The sequence below is a fragment of the Apteryx rowi genome, unplaced genomic scaffold (assembly GCF_003343035.1).
Source record: "Apteryx rowi isolate R43461 unplaced genomic scaffold, aptRow1 scaffold_207, whole genome shotgun sequence".
Lineage (NCBI taxonomy): Eukaryota > Metazoa > Chordata > Aves > Apterygiformes > Apterygidae > Apteryx > Apteryx rowi.
Genome location: NW_020448386.1, coordinates 860,199 through 884,052, shown reverse-complemented (window position 1 = coordinate 884,052; position 23,854 = coordinate 860,199). Strand labels below are relative to the sequence as shown.

Sequence of the window (23,854 nt, the reverse complement as noted above, 5' to 3'; positions counted from 1 at the left end):
CCCCCTGCGCGCCGCGCGTCTCGCTCCGCGCTGCTGCTGCCGCTGCTGTTACTGCTGCGGGAACAAAGGAGGGAAGCGGCGCCGGCGGCGCCGCCAGCTCCGCGCCGAGACCCTCTTCCCTTCGCCCTCGCGGGAGCAGCCCGGAGCGCCCCGCGGCGCCTCCCCCGACACCCGCCGCGGGGTTTCTCGCCCCTTCCCCGCCCCCCCCGGAGCAGGTACGCGGGCGCGGAGGGTGGCGGGGATGCGGGATGCGCTCTCGGGGGCCGTTAGCGAGGCGGCGCCGGGGGCCCGGGGCGGGGAGGGGGCGCTCGGGCCCCCCCGCGGCGCTTCCGCTGCCGTCGGCGAGGCGAGGGGTGGCGGGGCGGGTGCCGGGGCAGGCCGCGGTCCGCGCTGGCGCCGCGGCCCCCTCGGCGGGGCAGACAAAGGGAGCGAGACAATGAGGCCTGCCGGGGGCGGGGGGGGGGGCGGCGCGGCGGCCGGTGCCGGCCATGACTCAGGGGTTTGCGAGGGGCCTGGGCCCGGCGGCCGCTCCCGCCTGCCGGTGTGGCTCCTTCGCCCGGCAGCCGCCGGCGCTTTGTGCTCCGGTGTCCTCGGCGGGGAGGGGAAAAAGAAAAAAAAAAAAAAAAGGCAGCAGTTAAAACGTACCACGCTTTGAGCGCTTGGCAGTGCCTTCCCTTTTGTCTGACTCACTGAGCTGGACCTGATCGTCACTGGGAAATGCCCGGGTTTGATCCGTGTTCTCCATTTTTGTTTCATTTTACCACATCTCATTTCATCACTTCACCTAGAACACTGTTATAGAGGCGTATGACTGAGACAACCTTGCTGGATCTGTCTCTCTCTTTTTTTTTTTAGGGGGGGAGGGGAGGGCTTTTCTAGAGGAGGATGTTGAGATAAATAAGTATTTAGGTCAGCTAGCCAATTCAGACCTACCATTGACGCAGTTCCTAGGTTTTATTATCCATTTAAGTACGCTTTGGATTTTTACTCCATATTAAAACCTGAAATTAACAGGCATAAGTGTTTCAGCAGTACTTTATTGTAAGTGTACTTGGTGTCCAAGTAGGAGCATATTTTTATTGATCGTTGAAATAGTTTTGATATCTGTCGTTAAAATTTGCTATCCCTCAGCTTAGTTGTAATTTGGAACAGAAAAAACTGCCTTAGTTATGAGCCTTAGATAAATATGATAATAGTTAAGTATTTATATTCCCCTTCTAGTTTCTCTGGGTAAGTATACCAGTAACTATGAAGTTAAGTGGCATAAATTACCGTTTGAGTTAACACACTGAATAAGATAGCTTCTTGCTATTAAACAGGGTTAAACAGGAATATCCCTGAGGTTGACTTTCTCCTTCTGGAGGTAGAAGAGATCGTTATATTCTGGAAAGGCAAATAGTTTGGTTGTAACCACCCACCCAAAAAGGTTGGGAGTGTATTTGCAAGCCTGTGAAACGGTAATCATTTCTTAGGCCTCTGATCACACCCAGTTGTTTTCTATTCTTGCTGTGAGTTAGAGATGAAGATGGCTGTTTGAGATGACTAGCTCATGATGCTGCATTTTCTTGATTGAATTTAAGTATCTGCACTCCCTCTCCCCCTAGAAAGGAAGCTGTAGCCGTGTTAATCGGATTTTATATTTTCCTCTAACAGTGGGTGTATGCTCGGCTGCTTCAGTTCTGTGGGTTGTGTAGGAGTTGGCAGCCTTCGGAGATATAAATAGAAGCTGATTTCAGAGGCCCCTGTTGACGAGGTTTTGTGTCTGAGCCTCTAGCTCAGCTTGTCACATTGCAGCCTTGTGACAGGCGGAAGCTAATGCACTCACCCATGTGACCCAAGTTTCTGAGAAATGTTAGGGAAAGAAGACACGCATGTGATGGTATTAGAAGCTAGTTTTCTAAGGAGCTGCATTTGTAAGTAGGTTCTAGCTAGTTGCTGATGTTTTAAGGAGAAGAGTTCCTAAAATGAAGAACTGGAGAAGCCTGTAATCTCCCTTTTATGAAAACCTCACTTTCACTATTGTTCATCCAAAAGATTAAACAGCTTAATTTAGTGTCCTTGTTATTAGATTCAGTACTGGAAAGTGTATTACTGTTTTCTAGTTGGTGATAAAGGCTTTTAGAAGAAACATAGGTGATACTTGGACCTTCTTCAAGATCGTGATAAAGCACAATTTCGTAAGCATTGGATAACAACAGCTTGACCTTTCAATTAGGGGCATGTATTTCAAGTAGTGAAAGAATGTGCTGACAAAGGAGCCATGAAGACTCTTGTTTGTAATATGTTAATACCAGCATTAACACCTAAAGCTAGATTTAGTAAGTGAAGAAACATGTTTACAGCCTAGTAATTTGAAAGTGAAGCAAGTCAATTGAGATTGATGGTGACAGTATATTTGATAGCATTCTGAGTTAACTTACATAATAAGGTGGCAGAAGTACAATCTTTTATTTCTATTATAGAAACATAAAGCTGTAATATGGATAAGAAGATGTTTTAGATTTAGATTTATGTAGTTACCGTTTCTGCTGGCTGCCTTGACTGGTGTCAATGGCTGTTAAGCTGCAATTTGTTGAGAGGTCTGTCAGAAGAAGTAAATTTCCTTTTCATCCTGAAACAAAGGTATAAATAGTTGGAGTCCCATGACCATCAGCAGACAAGCAGATTAATTTTACTAGTTTATTTTCTCCTGCTACTGATTTACTTTGATCCCAGAAATTTAGTTTTTATCAGTTGCAGTTGTCATACTATTGAGATGTATTTACAACTTGCAATTTGGTATTTTTTAGTTATGAAGAGTGTTCCTGCATACACTAGAATTAATTTGCTTTTGGTATATTAGAGTTCTCATGAGCCTCAGTAGTCAAATATCCTTTGTGGCTGCACCTAAAGAGAAAGACAGTAATCTAGAGATTTCACCAAAATGTTTTCAAGAGACTTGCATAGTGCTTCTACTGAATCTAAGTTTTGGGAGGACAAGTGCAATATTCTTACATGTCCTCAATTTGTAGTAGATCACTTGATTACTGTGTTCCAGTTTTATTGCCCTTGGGAATCAAGAATTTGGTTGCTATATCAGTTTTTCTACTAACCTTGCTTTGCAGAGGTTAACCACCAGTGAAGGTGAAATATTTTTATTCCTGCATTTTGCAGTTGATAAGAGACAGGGTTAGCATTGTCTGCCTTTGGGAGACTTGCTATAACTTTTTTAAAACAAAGGATTTGACTGGTTTTTTGGAAATGCGTAGGCTGTGTAAATGAATGTGTTTAACAGTCTGAAGTTGTTTGTTTTATTTTTCTTGGAAGAGTAAGATCAGGTCTGAACTTATTTCAGAAATGCTCTTTGACTCTGAAGGCCTGTTGTACACATGTTGTTGCCAGTTAATATTCAGTATCAAGTTTCATACGCAATTCAAGCAGAGTTGAGGGCCTTGTTTTGGAAACTACTTCTGAAGATAGGAATACAGATTAAAATTGACTCTTCCCCATACTTCAGTGATCTTTATTGTTCTGTTTAACAAATGTATTTTGAAAGTAGGAACTGCTAATAATTAATGGAATTAGCATCAAAATGAAGCATCACTGGAAAAAGTGGAATTCTGTTGGAGTTTGAAAAAAATAAGCTATGTTAATTGCCAGAATTGTTTAGTAGATACAAACTTGATCTTGCTTATTCTGCACATCTAGCTGTGTTTTTTTTCCTACTCTATAAGTGCTCAGAGGTAGTAATAAAGCTTTTGTTGGCTTTTAAATTGAACTTGGTCATAACCTGCACACACAGTGCAGCATCCAACAAGTATGTTACTTTTTGGTATTACTACAGTAACACTTTTTCCTCTCTTAGGTTCATAAAGATATTACTCATCAATACAATTGCAGTATTGAATGGTGTATTAACATCAATATAGCGCTCTCAAAAAAGCTGATATCACTTTTGGGGGGCAGCGTAAGCAGACATACTTTAGTTCTGTAACTCTGTAATTGATTTTGGTTACATGCCAGCTCCTAATGCAGTTCTTGGTTTTATTTACAGCATCGAGATGGCTCAGGAGACAAACCAGACCCCAGGGCCCATGCTCTGTAGTACAGGATGTGGATTTTATGGAAATCCTAGGACAAATGGGATGTGTTCTGTTTGCTACAAAGAGCATCTTCAGCGACAGCAGAATAGTGGCAGAATCAGCCCGATGGGTAAGGACTTAGATCTTTTTCTGAAAATATGATGAAAAAGAGAGGAGTCAAAAACATATTTCAGGAGAACTTCTGAAATCTGTGTACTAAGACTACAAATATTAGAGAATACTACTTTAAAGCACAGTAAAAATAAAAATGCATTTTTATGTAATAAATTCTGGCCAGCTTGGTGTTAAGCCTTAATTTGCATTTCTACATCTCCTCCACTATCAGTGTGTTCTTATACAATTCCTATATTTGGTCATTAACAATCTAGTCTGTCTTTAAGTAACAAGTAAAATGCAGTAGAATGAAGAATGGAGGGAAACAGTTCATTACTGTATGCAAGAGTATTTGATTAACTTTTAATCTACAGTTTGCTTATAATTAACTTTTCCAATTCCTGTTACATAGGAACAACCAGTGGTTCAAACAGCCCTACCTCAGACTCTGCATCTGTACAAAGAGCAGACACTAGCTTAAACAACTGTGAAGGTGCTGCTGGCAGCACATCTGAAAAGTCAAGGTAAGATGAAAGTATTATTTTGAGGTTTGAATGAGCTGAGACTGTGCAACAAATTAAAGACCTGCAGTAATATTGACCTAATACAGTGAGTTTCTGCAGAGGGAAAAAAGGGACAGTGCACCTAACAGTGCTTTATGAATCTTTATAGATAAGAACTGATTACAATGTTTGGTGTTGGACTAATGCATTTACAAGGATGTTTCTGGTTTGCATCTGGAGAAATACGCTCTACAGATTGAGTATTTTTTTCTAGGGAAGCTGAAATAAGAGTGAAAAATACACTTTAGAATAAGCAGAAGTCAAGATCAGGGACGTGTATCAGTAATAATTGAACAGGTTGTCTATTGAGATAGATGGACTTGGACAATTTAAGTTTTTATTATGAACTCTAATGTAAGTTACCTGTTTCACTGTACTTAAACAGAAATGTGCCTGTTGCCGCTTTGCCTGTAACACAGCAAATGACAGAAATGAGCATTTCGAGAGAGGAAAAAGTAACACCGAAAACAGAGACTGAGCCAGGTATGTTTGCAGAGTAACACTGGGTACAACTGGTGACTTAACAGAAATCAACAGTTTACTTTCTTTTAAGTAGGCATCTCCCTTTGTAGTGATGGTCTTGAGGAACTGTTAAGATTATTATGGATGCTTTTTGAGTACTGGTACCCTTGAGGTCAAGAAAAATGACTAGTGCCAGAATACAGTTTTCAGATACAATTCAATTCCAGATTCAGTTCAATTTTAGTAGACAATTTGATGCCTGTGAAGGCACTTTTGTCTCCAAAACTTTAATTTTTACAAGCAAGACAGTTTATAATTGCATTTGGGCAAGATGTTCAGTCTCAAAGTGAAAGTGTTGAGATTTCTGTGTAAAATCTAGCAGTACAGTTCCTGCTGACTCATGACAGTCAAAATGGCTTGCTACATTTAGAGAAGAAAGTTCTTAATAAATTCCATTTTACAGAAGGATATGAGTGTGGTGGAAGGGAACGCTTGGTTTAAAATACTAACAAAGACTGCTAAAGGTCCTTTAGGCTGATTGGGTAATCAGTAGATATAACCAAAGCGTTGTTCTGCAGATGTAGAATACTTAATGGATTTAATTGCTTTAATGCAGTGAGAATGTTCAGTTTAAGTTTTATTCTTGTACAGGAAGGTTGTAGCTGTAGTATTTAAACTTTGAAGTGTAAAGTATTTCTTGGAGGGAAGCATGAAGGGAATGCTTTCTTACCTACAAGTAGTGAATGACTGCATTTGTATTTTCTTATGCAGCAGTTTATTCAAATGGATATGTTAACATACTAGTTTCATATGCATAGGTACAATGGATATATTAACTTACCAGTTTCATATATATAGGTACCCACATGTTTTAACAGTTCTGAAACAGTCTTCAAACAAGAAGACTGTTTCAGTCTCTTTTGCTTCAAAACATTGAAAACTGATGCCTGGTAGGAAATCTGTTCACTATATCCAAAGATACATACTTTTTTCGTTTTCAATTTTGAAAATCAGTAAGTTGGAAATTGTAGAAGGTACCACTCAGCATTGTATAAAAATGTTTCTTATCTAGATGTATCTTTACCAGTAAAAAGACTGTTGTAACAGCTGATGTTTTATTGTTCAGGGTTTATACATAGGATTTATCTATTTGAAATAACTCATGCTAATTTAAGATTATGTGACATGAACTAAAATACAATTGCTTTTACTATGTTCTTTTTTGGTTATGTACAGACTGAGAGAAGATTTTTACATGTTTCAGTTTCTTGTAACTAATGTCATCTGAAGATGCTTATTGTGTGTAACTGAGAAATAATTTATACTTTGATACAATATTTATAAACCCATATTGTCTTGTTATGAATGCCTACCTGAAAAGGTGACAAGCAGGAAAGAGAAATACATTAAGTGGTAGCAGTGATCAAGTAATAGGCAGTTTATGTCTTACTAAAACTGCTAATAGGGGATTGTTATTTTTGCTGGATGTAAAATGGCAATCTTCTGCTTCTGCTGACCTAATATCCTTTTTTGTTAACCGAGCAACTACATGATAGTCACACAACGCTCTTTATTGAGTGGGGGAAGGGAGAACTCTAAAAGCAACTCAATATATTTATAGTTGTAAATAATCTTAGAGCTGGAAACTCAAAGTTGAAACCAGTAAAAGCTCAGTTAAAGCTTGTGTGCAGAGATCCCTGGAAAGACTACCATAAAACATAAACATGTTCAGAAAAAACTTCTGGAATGTAAACATGTTTGGAGAAAAAAGTTTTGCTCGGTACATACCCATAAATTGTTGAAACCACCTTCGGTTCTTCTGAAAGTGCAGATTTCTTTTTAAGTGTTCTTTGGATTTGGGGCAGCTTTTAGACAGCATAGATTAGCTACTATTCTTAGATTACAAAGGATTTATTGGGCATCTAAAAAGTACCAAGTGTTTTTTGTGTTCTCTGGTACACTGATCCGTAAGTGTCTTGAAGTCAAGAGAAGCTGGCCTAAACTCTTTATTTTTATAAATCCCTGTTGTGTCCTTGCTAGTTGCATTTTTTTTTCTCTTCCTTTTTCAAGCAGCATCCAATGTCTGTTGGTCTGTCCTCTTGAGGAGGAGCTGAAATAAGTGAAAAGTAGAAAATTCATTTTATCTCCTAACAAAACTAATTCTTTCTATGAAATGTGATTCTCCAAAAAGACTTCATGACAGTCTGACACTAGCAACTTAATTTTGTAACTGTCTATCAGGTGGGAAGATCATGGACAAACAGTGTAGCCTTCAGGCAAAGTAGGTCTGTCTCCTTTTAATGTCTTCACCAGTATGAAAGCTTATTCTCTTCTGCCAGCTTTTCACTGGCAAATGAAACTTCAGATATTTCCCATGCAAGCCAGAACATTGTAAACAGATTTGTCTGGATGATTGCTTGTGTGTTTTCTTGTTATTGTTGGGTATTTTGTTTTGTGGGTTTTTTTTTTTCCATCTGTGGAGTTAAAGTATACTTTTTTGATGTTGGAACTTAAGCATCTGATTCTAGAAGGTGCTGAAATTGAGAGGAAAAATGAAGCAAGAAGCTTGTTTTTATTCATTTGTTTTCTCCAGATTGAGGTTGTACCTTGGATCCTCATTCAAAACAAGTCAGGTCCTAAGGCAATTTTTCATTTTAGTATTTGAAGGAAGAGGGCCATGACAGACTTAACTGGCCCTGTTGTTGTAATTCATATGTCTAAACAAGTTATATTTAGTTGTAACTTGTAATTTAGTAGGTCAACTTTCTTACTTGTTGTGCTTTTATAATGGAATTGTGGCTTGTGCTCAGTCCAATTGCTTATCTGATGAGCTGCTCACAAAAGTCAGTGAAATCTAAAGACTTTTATGTCCAAACTCCAGTTCATAGTTAGGTACTGGTTATATCATACTTTTCACAGGCTTTTGATATGCTTCTAAACTTTCTGTTATGGACTGAATTCTAATATAGTCTTGACCAAAGTCAGAATATACCAAATTCTGAAATCTTCCCATTCTAGAAATACGGTGCATAGTTATGGTTTTTTTCTACACTGAGTTATAGGAATTAAATGCAAAATTTATCTAACTTCTTTCCTTTCCTTGTGTTATTACATCAGAGTAATACCTTTACCAAGCTGGAGAGGCGTAGTTGGAGGCCTTCCTCAATAAACCTGTTTTGTTTTAGTGGCTTTTAAGTGGAAATAAAGGATCTATACAAGAAAGAGAACAGAGTTAAACATTAAGCACTAAAAATAAACTGTTTTGACAACAAGTGTGTTTAAGTAATCATATTGTATTAAAGCATAGCATGTTTTTAGCATTTTTTTGCTTCTTTGTAGGTCACTACCTTTCTGAATGATGAGTCTCCTGTCAGGTCTGTCAGTGTTTCCAGACTTAATTAGTATCAGCATGCATATCAGAGTCTTGGTTTGCTTAACCCAGTAAAAGCACTGTTTTAGGGGGTAGTATGATGAGTTATCATATTGCTCTATGAAGCCACAGTTGTGGAAAAGCACTGCCTATAAAGAAAGTGAACCAGAACTTGACATGATTAAGGTCTCTATTTGTAAAATACTTAATAAAAATCATCCCCAAGTATTGTTAACTTACAGTCTTACTCCATCCATTTTGTAGGTTACCCTTTCTGTTCCTGAAAGCTGACATTTAATGAGCTTCATGAGACAGAGATTATGATGGTTAGCTCACTTGTCTTTTGTCTAGGTATGAAGCCAATGTGATTAGAGTTATATTAATGTTGAACAACACAGCTGTCCTGCATGCAGGTTGAGACTTTGTTATGGGTTGCCCTCATTCATGTTGTAGATCAAAACCGATAGCTGTGATGTGTACAGTGTATGTTGCAGATCATGTTCTGTTTGATATGCTGAATAGACAGCCAGCTTTAGATATTGCATGTTCAGGGTGGTAAATAGATGGTATTACTTGGTTCTTGCTGTTTTAATAACTGCCTTGTTATTTCTGATTTGTCTTTAAACATGGCTGTAGTATTTAATCACATTACTATCTATAAACAGTGCCTTTGTGGCTGTCTGTAATGCCATCTGACGTAAGAATTTTGTCTCGTGTTCAAAATAGTTCTCTTCAAGTTTCCCATGTTCACTGAAGCTTGAGTAGAAATCCCTGTTTCAAACAATTCTGAAATGGAACCAGTAATCTTTTCTAAGCCTTGAAGTTGTCCACCTTGGAAAGAGACAGGGTGCAACTGCTGGTGCTGTGTTTGTTGCTGATAGGATGCTATTATATCTTTTTTAACAGAGAGGTATACAACAGAAATCGAGTCTTTATGGTGACCAAATTAAACTATATTTCAGTGTGATATTTATAACAGAGGTATCTTTACATTGTATCGATATAACAGTAAAGATATCCAATATGCCTATTAAGAGTTGGGCAGGTGGGAGATTAGTTACGCTTTGCAAAGTAGCTTTATCTCCTTTCTTTGACATGAAATTAAAAATGATGCAATTTATTCTTCAGCCTTTCCTGGGCATCTAGATCAGCATAGCAATGGTAGTTGCTGAAGAGTAAAATACTTATCTTCAAGAAGCTTGACTTACATAATAAATACTGTCCATCCTCTTTTCAGTGACTTAAATTTTATATACAAGTCAATTTGTGTTAATATGCAATATAATAAGGATTGTACAACCTGTAGTATAACTTTCTGCTCTGGTATTGCAGAAGTGTGATCTAATGTCTTTCTGATGTCTTTTGGGTTCCCTTTTTGAGTTACCTTCTTTCCTCTACTGTTTTGATTTTTCCCAGTTTTTTTGTGGTGGGAATGGAAGGGRAGTCAGTGTCATGTAAAAATATGAAACTTTTTTTTAATGCTGTCATGACTTTCTCTCCCCTGGCATTCTTACTGCTTACTAGTACCATGGAAGTCAGGTGGTTTGTTAAACTGACAGGTTTCTATTTTGGATACTACTTTGGTCATAGAAGAAACTCCTAAACATTTCTTGGTGCTACCTTGGTAGCTCTTTCTGTTTTCATTAAGTATGGGGAGGGTTAAAAAAAAAAATTGTTTTATTTTCATCAGGTTTTGTCCAAATGAAAAATGACTGAATCATTCCTTTCTAGTATAAATCTCAGTCAGAATATCTACAGTAGGCGTGATCTTTTGCAACAGCCAAATTTGTTTATATAAAGAAAATACCACAATCAGTTTTGAAAATCCAGTTACTACAATGGTTGTTAATTTTAAGTAGAAGTCTCACGTAGTCACTGTGACTTAATACTTTGGGATGAAAGAAGAGCATTGTTTTTCCTGTTTGTAGGACCATTCTATGTACAGGTGGAGTAGTTGTCGTGCTGTGGTTTGTGGCTTACTTCCAATTATCAGTGACCTTGCTGTTCCCACATGCCTTTCTTAAAAATTCCTCTCATCTTCAGACTAACATGGAGTAAATCTTCAAATTTACCATGCAGTGCCTGTACTTGTCTTCTTTTTTTTTTTTCAGGCACCTGTCTAATACTAGGATTGTGTTAGTTTTTATTATTCTGGCAGAGTTAGGATAATCTCCTCTATTTTGTTACTCCTGACAATACTGCATCTTCCAGTGCCTGCAAATAACTATTACTTTTGTCTTAAATTGTTAATAAAGATTTTCTCAGTTCTGAAAATCTTCATTGCTCTTAAGTTTTTCAACCTTGTAGCAGGAGAACAGGTTTGGTAAAGTTCAAGTGAACTAAAAGTAATTTGGTAGCTTTCCAAGCCAATGGTTGGGAAGGGAAATGACCAAGGTGATGCAGAGGGGTACATGCCAACAGGTACTCTATTAAGATGACAGAACATCAGTTTTGATAGTAAGGAGTTTGCTTCATCTGAACAGGGGTGTTGGTATTGAGGAAGCAGGTCTGGAGACAACAGTAACAACCATTTTCCTACCACTGTTTCAGCTTTTGTCCAGTGATTTATTCCATGGTGATGATATGGCAGTCATTTAGAGCACTTTGATTTCATCAACACCATGTGATTTCTGGCATAAAATGAATTCAATATATTATGGACATGCATTCTGGTTGCCCAGCTGGATTTGGCCTCTATGCTAAAGGAAGCCTTTTGTGACAAGCAGTTGTCCGGATAGTATCTGAATTTATATTGTATCTTGACAGAACAACAGCATTTTAAATATATTTTATTAGAGCCACAGTTTGAAAAAAAATTTGTTCTGTTCTGTAAGCTTTAGTAAGGGCATTGTAGGCAGCTTTGTACCTGTTCTACCTGTTAATCAGAAGGGACTTTATGAAGGTTTAAGATAATAAAAACTCATCATTAGATTTAATTCTGACATAAAGTGGGAGAATGCCTTCTTTCTGCAGTTATAACCATTGCAGAGTAATAAATTGAACATTTTATTTCATTTTTAGGTGGCTCTGCCAACATATCTTTGTCTTGGAGCTTCTAACTGCCCATGTCTGGATGTTGTCTGCTGCTTTTCCTTATTGAAACATGTTTTAGTTGGTTGGGGAAAGGATCTTGTTCAACAGCTTTCACATGGAACGACCCTTTTCATTTCTCAGGATTACTCTCATTGCTTTCCTGTTCCCATGTTGCTGGTTGTGGCAGGGAACACTTTTTGTCACAGTTTATATGGAGGAAGAAGTACATTTGTAGTAGTTGGTAATATTTTCCCTTAGATACCATTTTCCCTTAGATGGATTTGTTCTTAATATTTTTTTTGTGGCACAGAATGATCTGCTAGACTCTTTGTCTTGGTGAGCCATGGGCAAAACTGCCATTTCCGCTTTTGTTTCTTTGTGAGCATGTTCAGCAATGATAAAGTATTAAGTTTGTTCCTTTTCTTGTTTTCATTTTCTTAAGTGCTGTGTTGTGAGTGACAAAATTTAGTTCACTGTTGTTTTCCCCCTTCTTTCCCATTGTCTTTTCCATCTGATTGAAACAAGGTGCATGGTCTCTGGGCTCATATTACGAGTTGGTTCTGATGCAGATGAAGTTTCCCCTTGGCCACTATATACTGAATGGCAAAGTGTGCAAGTACTTCTGGTTCTTATTTTTCATCTGCCATGGTTTATTGTTAGCATTTTATTTTTAAACAAAGTAGCATTATAACAAATCTAAAGGGAACTTAACATACTTTGGGGATTTGGAAGTTTTGGGGGGTTTTGTTGGGAGTTGGTTTTTTTGTTTTGTTTTAATGCCATAGCTAATACCTTTCAGCCAAGGTGTGTGGTGACCCAGCAGGTTTATGCTCTTTGCAGTGTTAGTTCTTTTTAAGCTGGTATTTGATCACAGGCTCTCAGCTAGATTAACCAAATACTGAACACTGCTTTCCTTGGTATTTAAAGATAAATTCAGAGGATCCTATCTACAGAGCAATAAAATACTAATTGTGAAGACAAAAGATTTTTTTTGCGGGAAAAAAAAAAAACCCAATAGCTGAAACTACTCTGAGAAGTATTAATAGGAGTAATATTTAAAATGCTTGTCTTTTTTTTTTTTAAACCTATAATACACTTAAAGTATTTTGTATCCAAGACTTTGTATAGTTTTGTTATCTTCAGATTTAACAAAATAGCATTGACTCTGAACTTTCCAAATTTTTTTTTTTTTAGAAAACATATATAAAATGTGCCAAAAATAAAGGTAGTAAATGGGTTTTAGTGGTTCATTAGTACTGTTATTGTTACAGTAAAGTATAGAAAAATATTAGCAACCATTGTTTTACTGTATGAAACTTTCTGGGTACAAACACTGAAAGTTGTTAGCTGTGAAAGTTTGTTACTTTTAGATCTAGGTCATAATTTAGATTATGAACTCCTGACTGGATAGTTAACTTCTCCAGTGAATTTTGAAATGAGGCTTGGGTATTTGAGGTTTTCTAGGTGTTAGTATTAATAGTGTGCTGTTTGGTGTGTTTTTTTATGATACACAGTACAAACAGAATGATTGTTTTATGAAAATACAAATGGAATTTTTGAAACCTAATATAAATAGTAAAGATAGAAAACTAGTCAACATAACTGGTAGTTCCTCATGTCTGGAAAAATCCAGCTTTCATAGGATTTAACACTTGATCCAAAAGGATCTTAACTAAGAAATCCTGCTTGTGTGCATAAGTTGATTACAGCTGAGTCCCTTGAGTTTATATTCTCAATTTATTCTGGAATGCATGTTGTAGTTTGTTTCTTACCTTATACCATCACACAGCTGGGAAGTGTTCAGGAAAACTGTAGAGGAGCAGAGTCCATCTTTTGGATGTGTTAGTTTGTATACAAACATGCCTCCCTCAGCTTTCCTCTATGCCAATTAGGATTTGAGGATGATTTTTTTTAAAAAAATCTTCATTTGGTGGAAAAATGTTTCAAACAAAATGAACAGATTCACAAAAGTTCACAAAAGGACAAATTTTTATCATACAAAAAACTTTTTACTTAAAACGTGACTCAAATTTGACTGAAGGTGTTCATGACAAAGGCAATTGAAAAATGAGTCATTTTGACTATGCCTGCTTGAACATTAAGGCTGAATACAGTATAAGAATACAGATATTCAACATAAGTCTGTACTTTGTTCTTTACTGGAAAATATCTCAAACAAAGATCATGTCAATTTTGTGTGGTTTGTAGCTGTGTTCTGGATGTAGCACAGAATCAGTGGGTTTGAAGCTCAAGAAAGCTAGCTGTTGTTTTGGTTGACTGAGGTTTTATATCATCTGACTCTGCAAGTGTAGCAGCAGAGTAGCCCAGTATTATGACAGTAACATGTTACTGGAAATGGTTTCTAAAATACACTCCTGTTGATTGCATTTTCTACAGGTATCCCCTCTGTTCAACAACTTAAGCCATGACAATATTGTTGTTCTTTTGGATTAAATTTAATTTGATTATATGATTTAATATTAAGTATGCACATGGAACTTCTGGAGTGCTCTGTAAGCACTTAATGTTGTATAGGTGCGACTGATAAGTCTCTTATATTTTCTAGCTGATGAAACAGTGGGGAAAATTTGAGTGTCTTATGTAGAACCAAACAGGAAGCTAGTACAGTATCTAAAAATCTCTATTCCTGATTTACATATCCATAGACTGTTCTGCATAGTTCTGTAGACAAACTTCAGCATTGATAAATACATGGTTGGTACTGAATAGTTAGTGAAGTCAAGAACTTCAGCTTTTATTTTCTTTGCTTATTTTAACAGTTGTTACTCAACCAAGCCCATCAGTTTCTCAACCTAGTACTTCACAGAATGAAGAGAGAGCTCCTGAACTGCCCAAACCAAAGAAGAACAGATGTTTCATGTGCAGAAAGAAGGTTGGCCTTACAGGTATGAGAGCACTTTGTAAATACGGAACAGATCTGTATGATTAGTTGCCTAGTACAGGTTGAGTTTGAAATATCTGTTGCCATTGAACTTATTTGCTGCTTCAAAATCCGCAGTGTTAGACCACTTATTACAACTGATACTTTGGAAGTGTTTACTTTTTTCTTCTGTTTGTTGGAATAGGTGCACATACCCCTTTGTCTCTATTGATTAAACACTTAATGTACAGTTTGCTTATATCTGAAGCTTCCTAGTGATGTTGCTTCCTCTTCTTTGTACAGGATTTGACTGCCGATGTGGAAACTTGTTTTGTGGACTTCACCGTTATTCTGACAAGCATAACTGCCCATATGATTACAAAGCAGAAGCTGCAGCAAAAATCAGGAAAGAGAATCCTGTTGTCGTGGCTGAAAAAATCCAGAGAATATAAACTAACCTACTTGTGAAAAGACTGACTTTCTTTGTTTTATTTTAATATATCCTAGGAAAACATTAAAGAGCAGATGCATGGCCATTTTCCTTTGATGTTCTCCAAAGTTTTACTTTTAGTCTTGTCTGTCTTAATGATATTTCAGAATGTTTGGGTGTTTGTTACAGGCAGAATTGGATAGATAGATAGATACAGCCCTTGAAAAATGTATATGCCCTCCCCAGAATATAATTGGATGATCAGAATGTGCACAGGAATACACATGCACAGAGGACAAACTCTAGTTCACATGTGCCAAACAGGTGTATACTATCTGCATGTTTGCAGCAGATCTGCCTTTTGAGGTGTGTTTGAAGTGTGTAATCTTTGGCTAGTGTTATGTGCCTGTTTGAGAGAAGGATACATCAGAAAGGTTGGCAGTCTACTTCTATCATTTAAAATCCCATTCTGATTTTAGTTTCCACACTCCATTGTTTTCCAGCAGAACGTAAGCTATGTAGAGGAGTCCATCTTCCAGTAAGATGAGTGTTGGTGCCATATTTAAGAAACAGTTGCTTAACAATTGCAATGGGAAAAGTGAAAAAATCTGACATGTATGAGAAGAGAACTGTTTTGGAACCAATTACATTAACTTTAGAATCATGAAAATAGGTTCCCAAAGGAAATGTCCTGTAAGAAACTTATGAACTGGCCTGCCACAGAGTTGTCTGCTTTTCCTTGCATAGCTAAAAATGTTGTATAGCACAATATTGTAAGATTGGTTTACAAAACAAAAGCTATGTATGTTTTTAGACATACCACAGCAGCTCAAGCGACACACATGCATCTGATGAGTAAGTTGCAGAAGTATTTGAACAGTTTATTATTCATGTACTACTTATGTTCAATGTGTTCTGGGTTCAAAAGAATATTAGGAGCTTTTTTATTTTTCCTAGTTTTAACTGTAACAATTGCACCATTCTGCATGGAAAACCATACCCAACATGGCTGCTGTAGACTTAAGTGGTAGCTGGAACCACTCTTGGAGGGCTGCTTTATCATTTTTAATTGTACTTGGGTGTAGGACTGTAGTGTTCTTGGGTGTATTGCATGGGCTGCATTATCTACAGCATTGTACAATAACAACTCTAGAAAAGGCAGTATACTTCACTGATGCTTGTCTGGTAATATCACTTCTGTGTTATAATGGAAGGTTTTTTGTGATGTATGAAACTTGTGTTTTTTATATAAACAAGTACAGTTTAGACTAGTGTTGTGGTAATGACTGTTCTCATCTGTAAATAGTTATGTATGTACACAAGGCGCTACTTCTGATTTTTATTGCAGTGTTCAGTCCTAGTTTTTACTTCACTATTAAAAGCATCATGTTTTTGCTTTAACTTTGTTCTTTCAACTGAGTTATTAGATATACAAACATGTACAGATAGTTCATATTTATGTATTGCACATAATCATGCTACCCAGCAACTATGCTATATTGTATTATGTAAATAATAAAAATCATGTACAGAAGGAAATACTTCCTTTTGTGATAGTTCATTGGTTTTAGTTATTGCCATAAATTGAAGTTGGCCTTGTGGAGATTGGGCTACAGAGTTAGTACTAGTTTTGTATAGGTGTTGTCTTTTTGCTTAAACCTGCCTGTTTCTAACCTTTGTTTCTTATTTTGACATACCAACTTGTCTAAGATGGTTTCTTGAGGTCAGAGAAGCATGAACAGCTGGAATACAGATAACTACTTGATGGCCAGACAAAAATGTCAGAAACAACAACGTGCTTAAAGGGAACAAAGGAAAGCACTTGCGGTGGACTTTAAAGGCTTTTTTTTTCCTTTTGCCTACAAATGCTATTTCCAGTGGATCTGTTATAATAGAGCCAGTACAGTGACTACGTTGTTCTGTCCAAATCTTCATCAGCCAGCCTGGGCAGAGTTTTTGTCGGGGTCTGTATCTAAATATGGATGTCAAATATGCCAGACCTACCCTTCCCAATGACAAAGAAAAGTACAGAGCACACAGCACATGTTGACTTGAAAGAAGCATCTTCACTGCTGGATAAAATATAAAAGTCGCTTATACCAGAAATGGATAATGTGTATCCCACCAGTCAGCTGAAACTGACACTCAAGTAATAAGTTACTGCTGCTGCCACTGCATATACTTCCAATAAGGGAAGAAGGGCATGCTTTGGGCCTTCATTTGACAGGATAAATTTTATGACTTTTAATAGTGGGACTGCTTTAAATCACTTTTTTTTTCCGCCTTTTGTACTAAGCAAAAATCAGCTACTCAACTGCAGCATAAAATGCTTTTCTCTTTTGGATCTGAGAACACTTTGGAACTGGATATTTAAAGAGAATGTGTCCATATTTGTGATATTGTCATGGCTAGAGTATTTTAGGAAGGTTAGCTGTGCTGATACCAGTACTTAGTGATTCTGATGTTCTCTTTTTTTAATCTGCTTTTTCATTTGAACAAAGGCTGTACTTGGGAGGGCTTGTTGAAATCATTGATCTCAGTAGATCTGTGGAGGAAAGTATGGAATGAGAAATCCCTCTTGTTCTGTATGATGATGAGCTGTCTCATATGTAACTTGTCCGCAGGTGGAGTATGAGCCTATATTCTAAACTAAGTTTGTAAGCTCCACTGCACTTTGTGTTAATAATTTGTATAGGGTGTGTAATCATTCAGGAGCCCTAACTCTTGAGTCTCATCAAGAATTCAAAGAGGAGGAAGGTTGTTTAGTAAGACTAGTTAATGAAAAAGTGTAATAAATGTATATTTAAACCTTGATGCAAACACTGTGATACATCTTTGTTGGCAAAAAGGGATAAGAATACAGGTGCAGTTATAACCTTGGAGACTGGTATAGACTCTTAAAATAAACTACTGACTCCCACTGTACTGCCAGTCACAGTCAGTCTGGGTAAATTATCAGAAGTAGTATTAAAATGTTTTGAGGAAAAGAGGATTAAAAAGTTTGTTGTCTTTAATGTTTAAGCACAAGCCATTCATAAAGCTGCTGTAGATTGGCGTCTTTTGGTCTCTAGATTTAAAGTGACAAATGGCTGCAAACAATATATTCTTCTTCCAAGAAAGAAACATGATCACTTCACATGACACTGGTCCTTATTTAACATTTGGCTGTTACACTGAGATGTTATTAACTTATACATAAACATGCTGTTCTGGAAAGGTTCTTCCTATGTCCCTGACAAGTTCATCAGATGATAGAGATTCTTTTATTTAGGGCATTTAAAAATAATAAACGAGTAGATAAAAGCAGCTAGGTGTCTAAGACTTATTTGGTAGTCTTTAATTTTGTAAATGTTTAGCTTAGTGTTACAGCTGTACAATAGGACGGTTTATAGGATTCTGTGCAAACTTATTCCTAGCTGTTGAATCCCAAATTTAGAGGATGAATGACAAGCTTCCTGCGGTGTTTCCAACCTGTCGCTATAAGGTTGATGAACTGCCAGATGACTTGGCTGGTTGTGAGGATAAGAACGTAATGGGGTTGAGAAGCCCTGACTGTACCCTGCGATCCTGCTGTTATTTGGCCCATTTGGTATTTCTGATGATCAGTTATTCTGAACTTAAATATCACAGATTCACAGGCATGCTGTTTCAGCTATAATGCTTAGTTTGGATTATAAATGACTCAGAAGCAGGTTTGGCACTTTAGACCAACATATAAAGCATTTGTTTGACTTTGTCTATATGGGGATAATATATGAGCTTTCTTCCAGTATTTCACATATCTCCTATCCAACTGAGAATGGAAGATGTAATGTTAATCCAATTCAATAACAGGATAACTGATTTAAACCTTTATTTTTTAATGCAGCTGCATGACACATTACAGAATAGCATAATAAAGTGTATAAATTGTTGTGTTCCTTTACATGCATCTCTTACAATAAAATCAAGATAATACATAAATGAATTTAGCTTTTAAATGTTGCTATTGACTTTTTCACTTTTTGTTAATTGTTTTTGACCACAGTTCTTGACTTGATTTGGTGTTAACAAGCCAACTGTCACTGATTATCTCCTTGATCTAATAATTGGTTTGCTTAACAAATATAATGAGGCTTTTTTGTGCATGTTTGATGTACTTCTATGGAAAAAATCGGGCAAAAGAGAATGATGAAAGATTTTCAGTATGAAGTATTTGTGAGGCACTGGCTGATTTGTGCTTCCAAAGTTTCTCTCTTCAGTTTCATTATTTCCTATTGCATTAAGATAGTGTAACTTTTTTTTTTTTTTGTGGGGGGGGGGGCAATGTGCTTTGCTGTACTGAAAATACTGAGGAATAATTTTAAATTTTCAGGTATTTAGCTTTTTCTTGTTTGAAAACAAACCTGAAATTTATATCTGCCTTATTTTTCCCCTCCCCCTTCATTCCATAATGGAAACGGGGAGGGGGGGAAGTAGTCAGAAAACTTTCCAGGGCTAGCTGGAGAATGTATTGGTGCTCCTTGTTACTCTACCAGTACTGTAGCTACAGCCAGAGAAGCAGTCGAATGTGGGACTTAGTATTGCTGAAGCAAGGTCCCGTAAGGATATTGGGAAGGCTCAAGCCCTCTCCAGCTATTAATAACTGTTGCTTGGGATAAGTATTTCCACAAGATCTCTCTTCCTCCCTCCTCCCCCCCTTCCCCCCTTCCAATAGCTGCCTTAATAAAAGAGTTACTATTGATGCAGGTACAGCTATGAAATGACTTTTTCTGATATATTTTTTCTGTGCTGTACACAATCTCCCGAATAGCATAAACATCCTTAGGGAAGGTACTGCTCTACAGTAGTACCCCTGCACAAAACACAAGCAGTAGAACTTTGTAGCCTAGAGCTTTCTGCCCTCAAGTACCATGTACTCTGCCTAATTACCCCCTCCCCCCTGCTTTTTTCTACAGTCAGAGAAACTCATGCAACATAGGCCTGAAATAGTGATTTCAAAGTTGGAAAAAATTACCCGTAGCGCTTGTCTAACTGGATTCTATGGTGTTTGTGCAGGAGATTATTTAAAGAAGCTTGTCCTCACGTAATAGTTGCATCTCATTTCAAGTTGAATGGCACATCAAAACTGAAACGCCTGTTTTTCTGCTCCTCTCACAAGAAGTAGGATATCTTAATTCCTATGAGAAAAGAGAAGTATTTCCATTGTTTACTAATGCGATTAGATCACTAGTGACACAAATTAATCTGTATGGAAAGATGCTGATGGGATCTTACTGAAATCAGCACAGTTGCACAAGTTGGTCTGAAGGAATGAGGCCATATGCTAACCTTCCTGTGCAGTATCAACTTTTTAATCTTTTTAGCTGCAGATTTTCATTTGTGATGCTGCATCAAGTAGGTAGTGCAATATGTCTTATGTTCTGCTGCTCATACTGGACAGAAGGAATTTTATGAATGTTCACCAGGACAAGAGATCATATTAGAGAATTCAAAATCCAGGCATAAGGGATGCTCATAACTAACTATATTTGGAAAGCTGGCACAAAGCAGACCATCCAAACTGAATACTTCCAGATTCTGTGCATGTGTAACTTAGCAGTCTGGTACAATGTAATGACCCAAACCTGATCAGGGTTTTACTTCAGCTTTGGATCATATTTGAGCTGAAATTTGCCCATTTAAGATGCTTTTAATAGTACTATAGGATCCTTGCTCCAAAATCTGCATTCTTGTTGCTTGATGGCACAAAACACTACAAATGGACTCAACTTTTGTTGGGTAGTTGCGGATTATGTGCTGATATGATGTGATAAGTTGGGGAAGGTGGTTTATTCACAAGTGTAAGGACATGTCTTACACACTTGCCTGTATTTGTCATGTCTGTTAGTCTCCATCAGTCCAAGGTTACTTAATATAAATTAGACTTTTGTCCTTTGTCATTAATGAGCAAAATGTGTGTCAGTTGTTCAGCATTCCTAAGCAGCTCTACAGTATCAACCTGATGCATGTGCTTGAAGGAGGAAACATGCACCAAATAAGGAAATTGATTTGTTTCAAGTATCCAAGTGCGTTAAGTAGCAATGATTCAGTAAGAAAAATAGTTTTGCTGTCTGTATAGATGTGATTTTAATATTAGTTTTACTTTCTCAACCAGCCAAATGATGTATTTTCTCACAAATAACCTATTGCAATTCCATATACGTTCTTTGTAGTTAAACTTAAATACCCTGGACTATGCTGTCACATTCATGGCACACAAAGGGCTCCGGTAGTACTTCTGAAAGTAGCTGGATGGTACTGGAATTAATAAATGACAAATCTGAACAGTTAACCGAGGGAAACAGCCTATAAGAAAACCTGAGCTGGAGAAAGAGAACGACTGCATGCAGAAATGTTAAACCATAGTCCAAGAGCAAAGTTCTCTCTGAGTGCAGTAGGGAGTAGTTATTGGAACAGTGAGGTCAATGTCCAACAGAAGAAAGTTTTAAATGCGGTTTCAAGGCTTGGGGTTTCCACTCAGTCTACCATAAACACTCAGCAAAATGTACTTTAGTCTTTAAATTGCCCATGCTAATATTAACTTAGCAATGGCCGGAAAAGAAACAGGTTTTATTTTTATTTGCTACATCTGATTGAAGAAAATACTGAGACAGTTTGTGCTTAAAGTTGAGAGCAAACCTATCAAAGGACAGATCAACATGAGGAAACAGAACTGAGGACCAGATTCTTGACTCTGATGAAGAACTGAATTTGGTGGAAGAAACACACATTGACATATAGGATGCAAAACAGCTGAATAGCAGCAGCTTTTAATTTAAATGAAACAAAAATAGAGGTGAAAAACTGATGTAAGATGGCACTATGAAAATAAAAGCAAGAATCAACACCTACTAAAACACTGTGGTTTGAGCGCTTATTTGCTGTAGATACAAATCTGTACCAGCTTAAAAAAAAAAAAAAAAAGTTGTTAAAATGACTGGAGTCATAGTTTCTTGAAGAAGCTGTGTCTCACGCTTGTCTTTTGTGCTATACAATAAGATATAAACGAAATAGAGAATTCTTTTTAATGCTATTTTCTTTTCAGTGTATTTGTCTATTCCTCAGAGGCTTGTGGCCAGTATTGCAGTAATGCTAGTAGTTAGGCTTCTCATGTCAATGCTCCTTTTGGCCCAAGCCCCCTAAGTAGGACATCTTTATTAAACTACTTTGTACTCCCAGTTACCTTCTCGTTGTCTCTAGAATCAGCTTGTAGCGTTAATTTTGGAGTAGCAGTAAGCCACATTATCACAAATTGAGGTTTATTTAGTATAGAGAGAAAATCAAAAGTAAGTAGTATAATTGTATCCAGGCTTCTGTCTGAGTACAGGCATGCAGGGTTGAACTGTGTAATCAGTGCTGACCCAAGGCAGATTAAGTCTTGTATTAGCTTGTATTAGTTTACAGGCACCCAAAAGGGCTCTGCTGGAGTCAAGTCCCTTCCTCTCTGCCTGCATTTCAGGTGAGGTTACCCAAAACCTGTGCCAATGCAAAGCATTTTGATAYCTTCTCTCTCTAAAGCATGTCCTGTAGGCTCTGGATTCTGGTCTGAATGATTCTCATATTAAATGACTAGCCTTTGAGTACAATGCTATTTTTAATCCATACATAGATGACAATATTTCACATTGCCCTGGGGCAAGCTCATATTTTGTCTGTTTTCTGTATGCTTTTGTAACTGACGTGAGTGTATTTTTTTTCAATCTCTACATGCGTTTGTGTGTATCAAGAAATTTAATATATTTTATTTATAAAGTACAAAGTTCCTTGGTCTTTTTTATTTTTTCTTCCAGTTAATATCCCATATCTCGAAGCATTCAACTGGACATAAGCCTGACACTTACAATGTAATCTAATGTAGTTAAAAAGTGGCCATCTCTGTGTAAGACCAACCCAAACATCAGTGTATATGAGAGGTCCTTGGGATAGACCAGGGTCATGTTTGCCAGATGAACCACCAGAGCTGGGTGGCTTATGAAAAATGCTTAAATTCAAGGAAAGACTTAGAATCACTGTGTAATAGCCAAATGTACTTACTTGATTGGACTCAAGGCCCCTTAGATACCTAGCACTCCATGTGCTACCCCTCCAGCCAGAGCTACTTGTGTCTGCATCTTAACTTGTTTTGCTCTCCTTCACAGCCAGCCAGTCTTGCAATGATTTCTTTTCCTCTTAGGGAAAATCACCATTTTAAAATATTTTGTTTGGAGGGTTGTTAGTTTTCTGGCAGTTGTTACTGCTGTTTTACAGGGCTGTGAGAACTCTTCATGGTAAGTTACTTTTCTCCTCCTGGTTCACCCTCATGGTTGTTTTCAGGCTCTTCTTATAGTTCTTTTTAATGGCTTAATAACAAAAGCAATATAAATGGAGGCCAACATGACCTAGAGGGTAAAATAAGGCCAGAAGTCCAGAATGGGGCCCCTTTCTTGGCATATCATTCCTCTTTTTTCAGCTTCATTTTCCCACTGTAACAACAGAAATAATGACTCTCAGGCCCTGTGTCAAAAGTACATCCAGCTCCTGAAAGGTGTTAAAAAATTCAACATGTGTTTTTATATGCATATTAGGACTCCTCTTTATTAGTTGATTTTACTTTTCGATTTTATTGGCAATGGTTTGTACATGTAGTTAATATATTTTGTTTCCTCAAAGCGTTTTGGTGGCAGCGTTTATCAGTTTGTTGGTGAACTCTTTTGTGAGATAGGTATTATAAGCATAAACTAAGCTGCTACAGGACAAACATGTAGGTGGAGAGAGGCTCCCTATAGCTCAGACCATTCATCTTCATAGACTTGTAACACCTCACTCTAATTTTTTTGCCAGGTTATTTGGTGATTTTGCAGTATACACAAACGGGATGAAGTCCCACTGCAAATCTTCACTTGTAATATCACTGAGATCAGAGCTCAGATCTGAGGAGAC

At 37.4% G+C, this 23,854-nt stretch overlaps 1 protein-coding gene across 1 annotated transcript; it reads left to right on the top strand.

The window, feature by feature from the left end:
* Positions 1-134: 134 nt before the first annotated feature.
* Positions 135-16,455, top strand: ZFAND5 (zinc finger AN1-type containing 5). Its single transcript, XM_026064040.1, has 6 exons — positions 135-215; positions 4,034-4,191; positions 4,588-4,699; positions 5,124-5,221; positions 14,384-14,509; positions 14,788-16,455. The coding sequence occupies exons 2-6, from the start codon at positions 4,041-4,043 to the stop codon at positions 14,934-14,936; spliced, it is 636 nt and encodes a 211-aa protein (XP_025919825.1). The 5' UTR covers positions 135-215; positions 4,034-4,040; the 3' UTR covers positions 14,937-16,455.
* Positions 16,456-23,854: the final 7,399 nt, after the last annotated feature.

Coding starts and splice junctions, on each gene's coding strand:
- ZFAND5 (XM_026064040.1), top strand. CDS start 4,041: ATGGCTCAGGAGACAAACCAGACCCCAGGGCCCATGCTCTGTAGTACA. Junction 5,222..14,383: donor GAAAACAGAGACTGAGCCAG/GTATGTTTGCAG, acceptor TTATTTTAACAG/TTGTTACTCAACCAAGCCCA. Junction 14,510..14,787: donor AAAGAAGGTTGGCCTTACAG/GTATGAGAGCAC, acceptor TTCTTTGTACAG/GATTTGACTGCCGATGTGGA.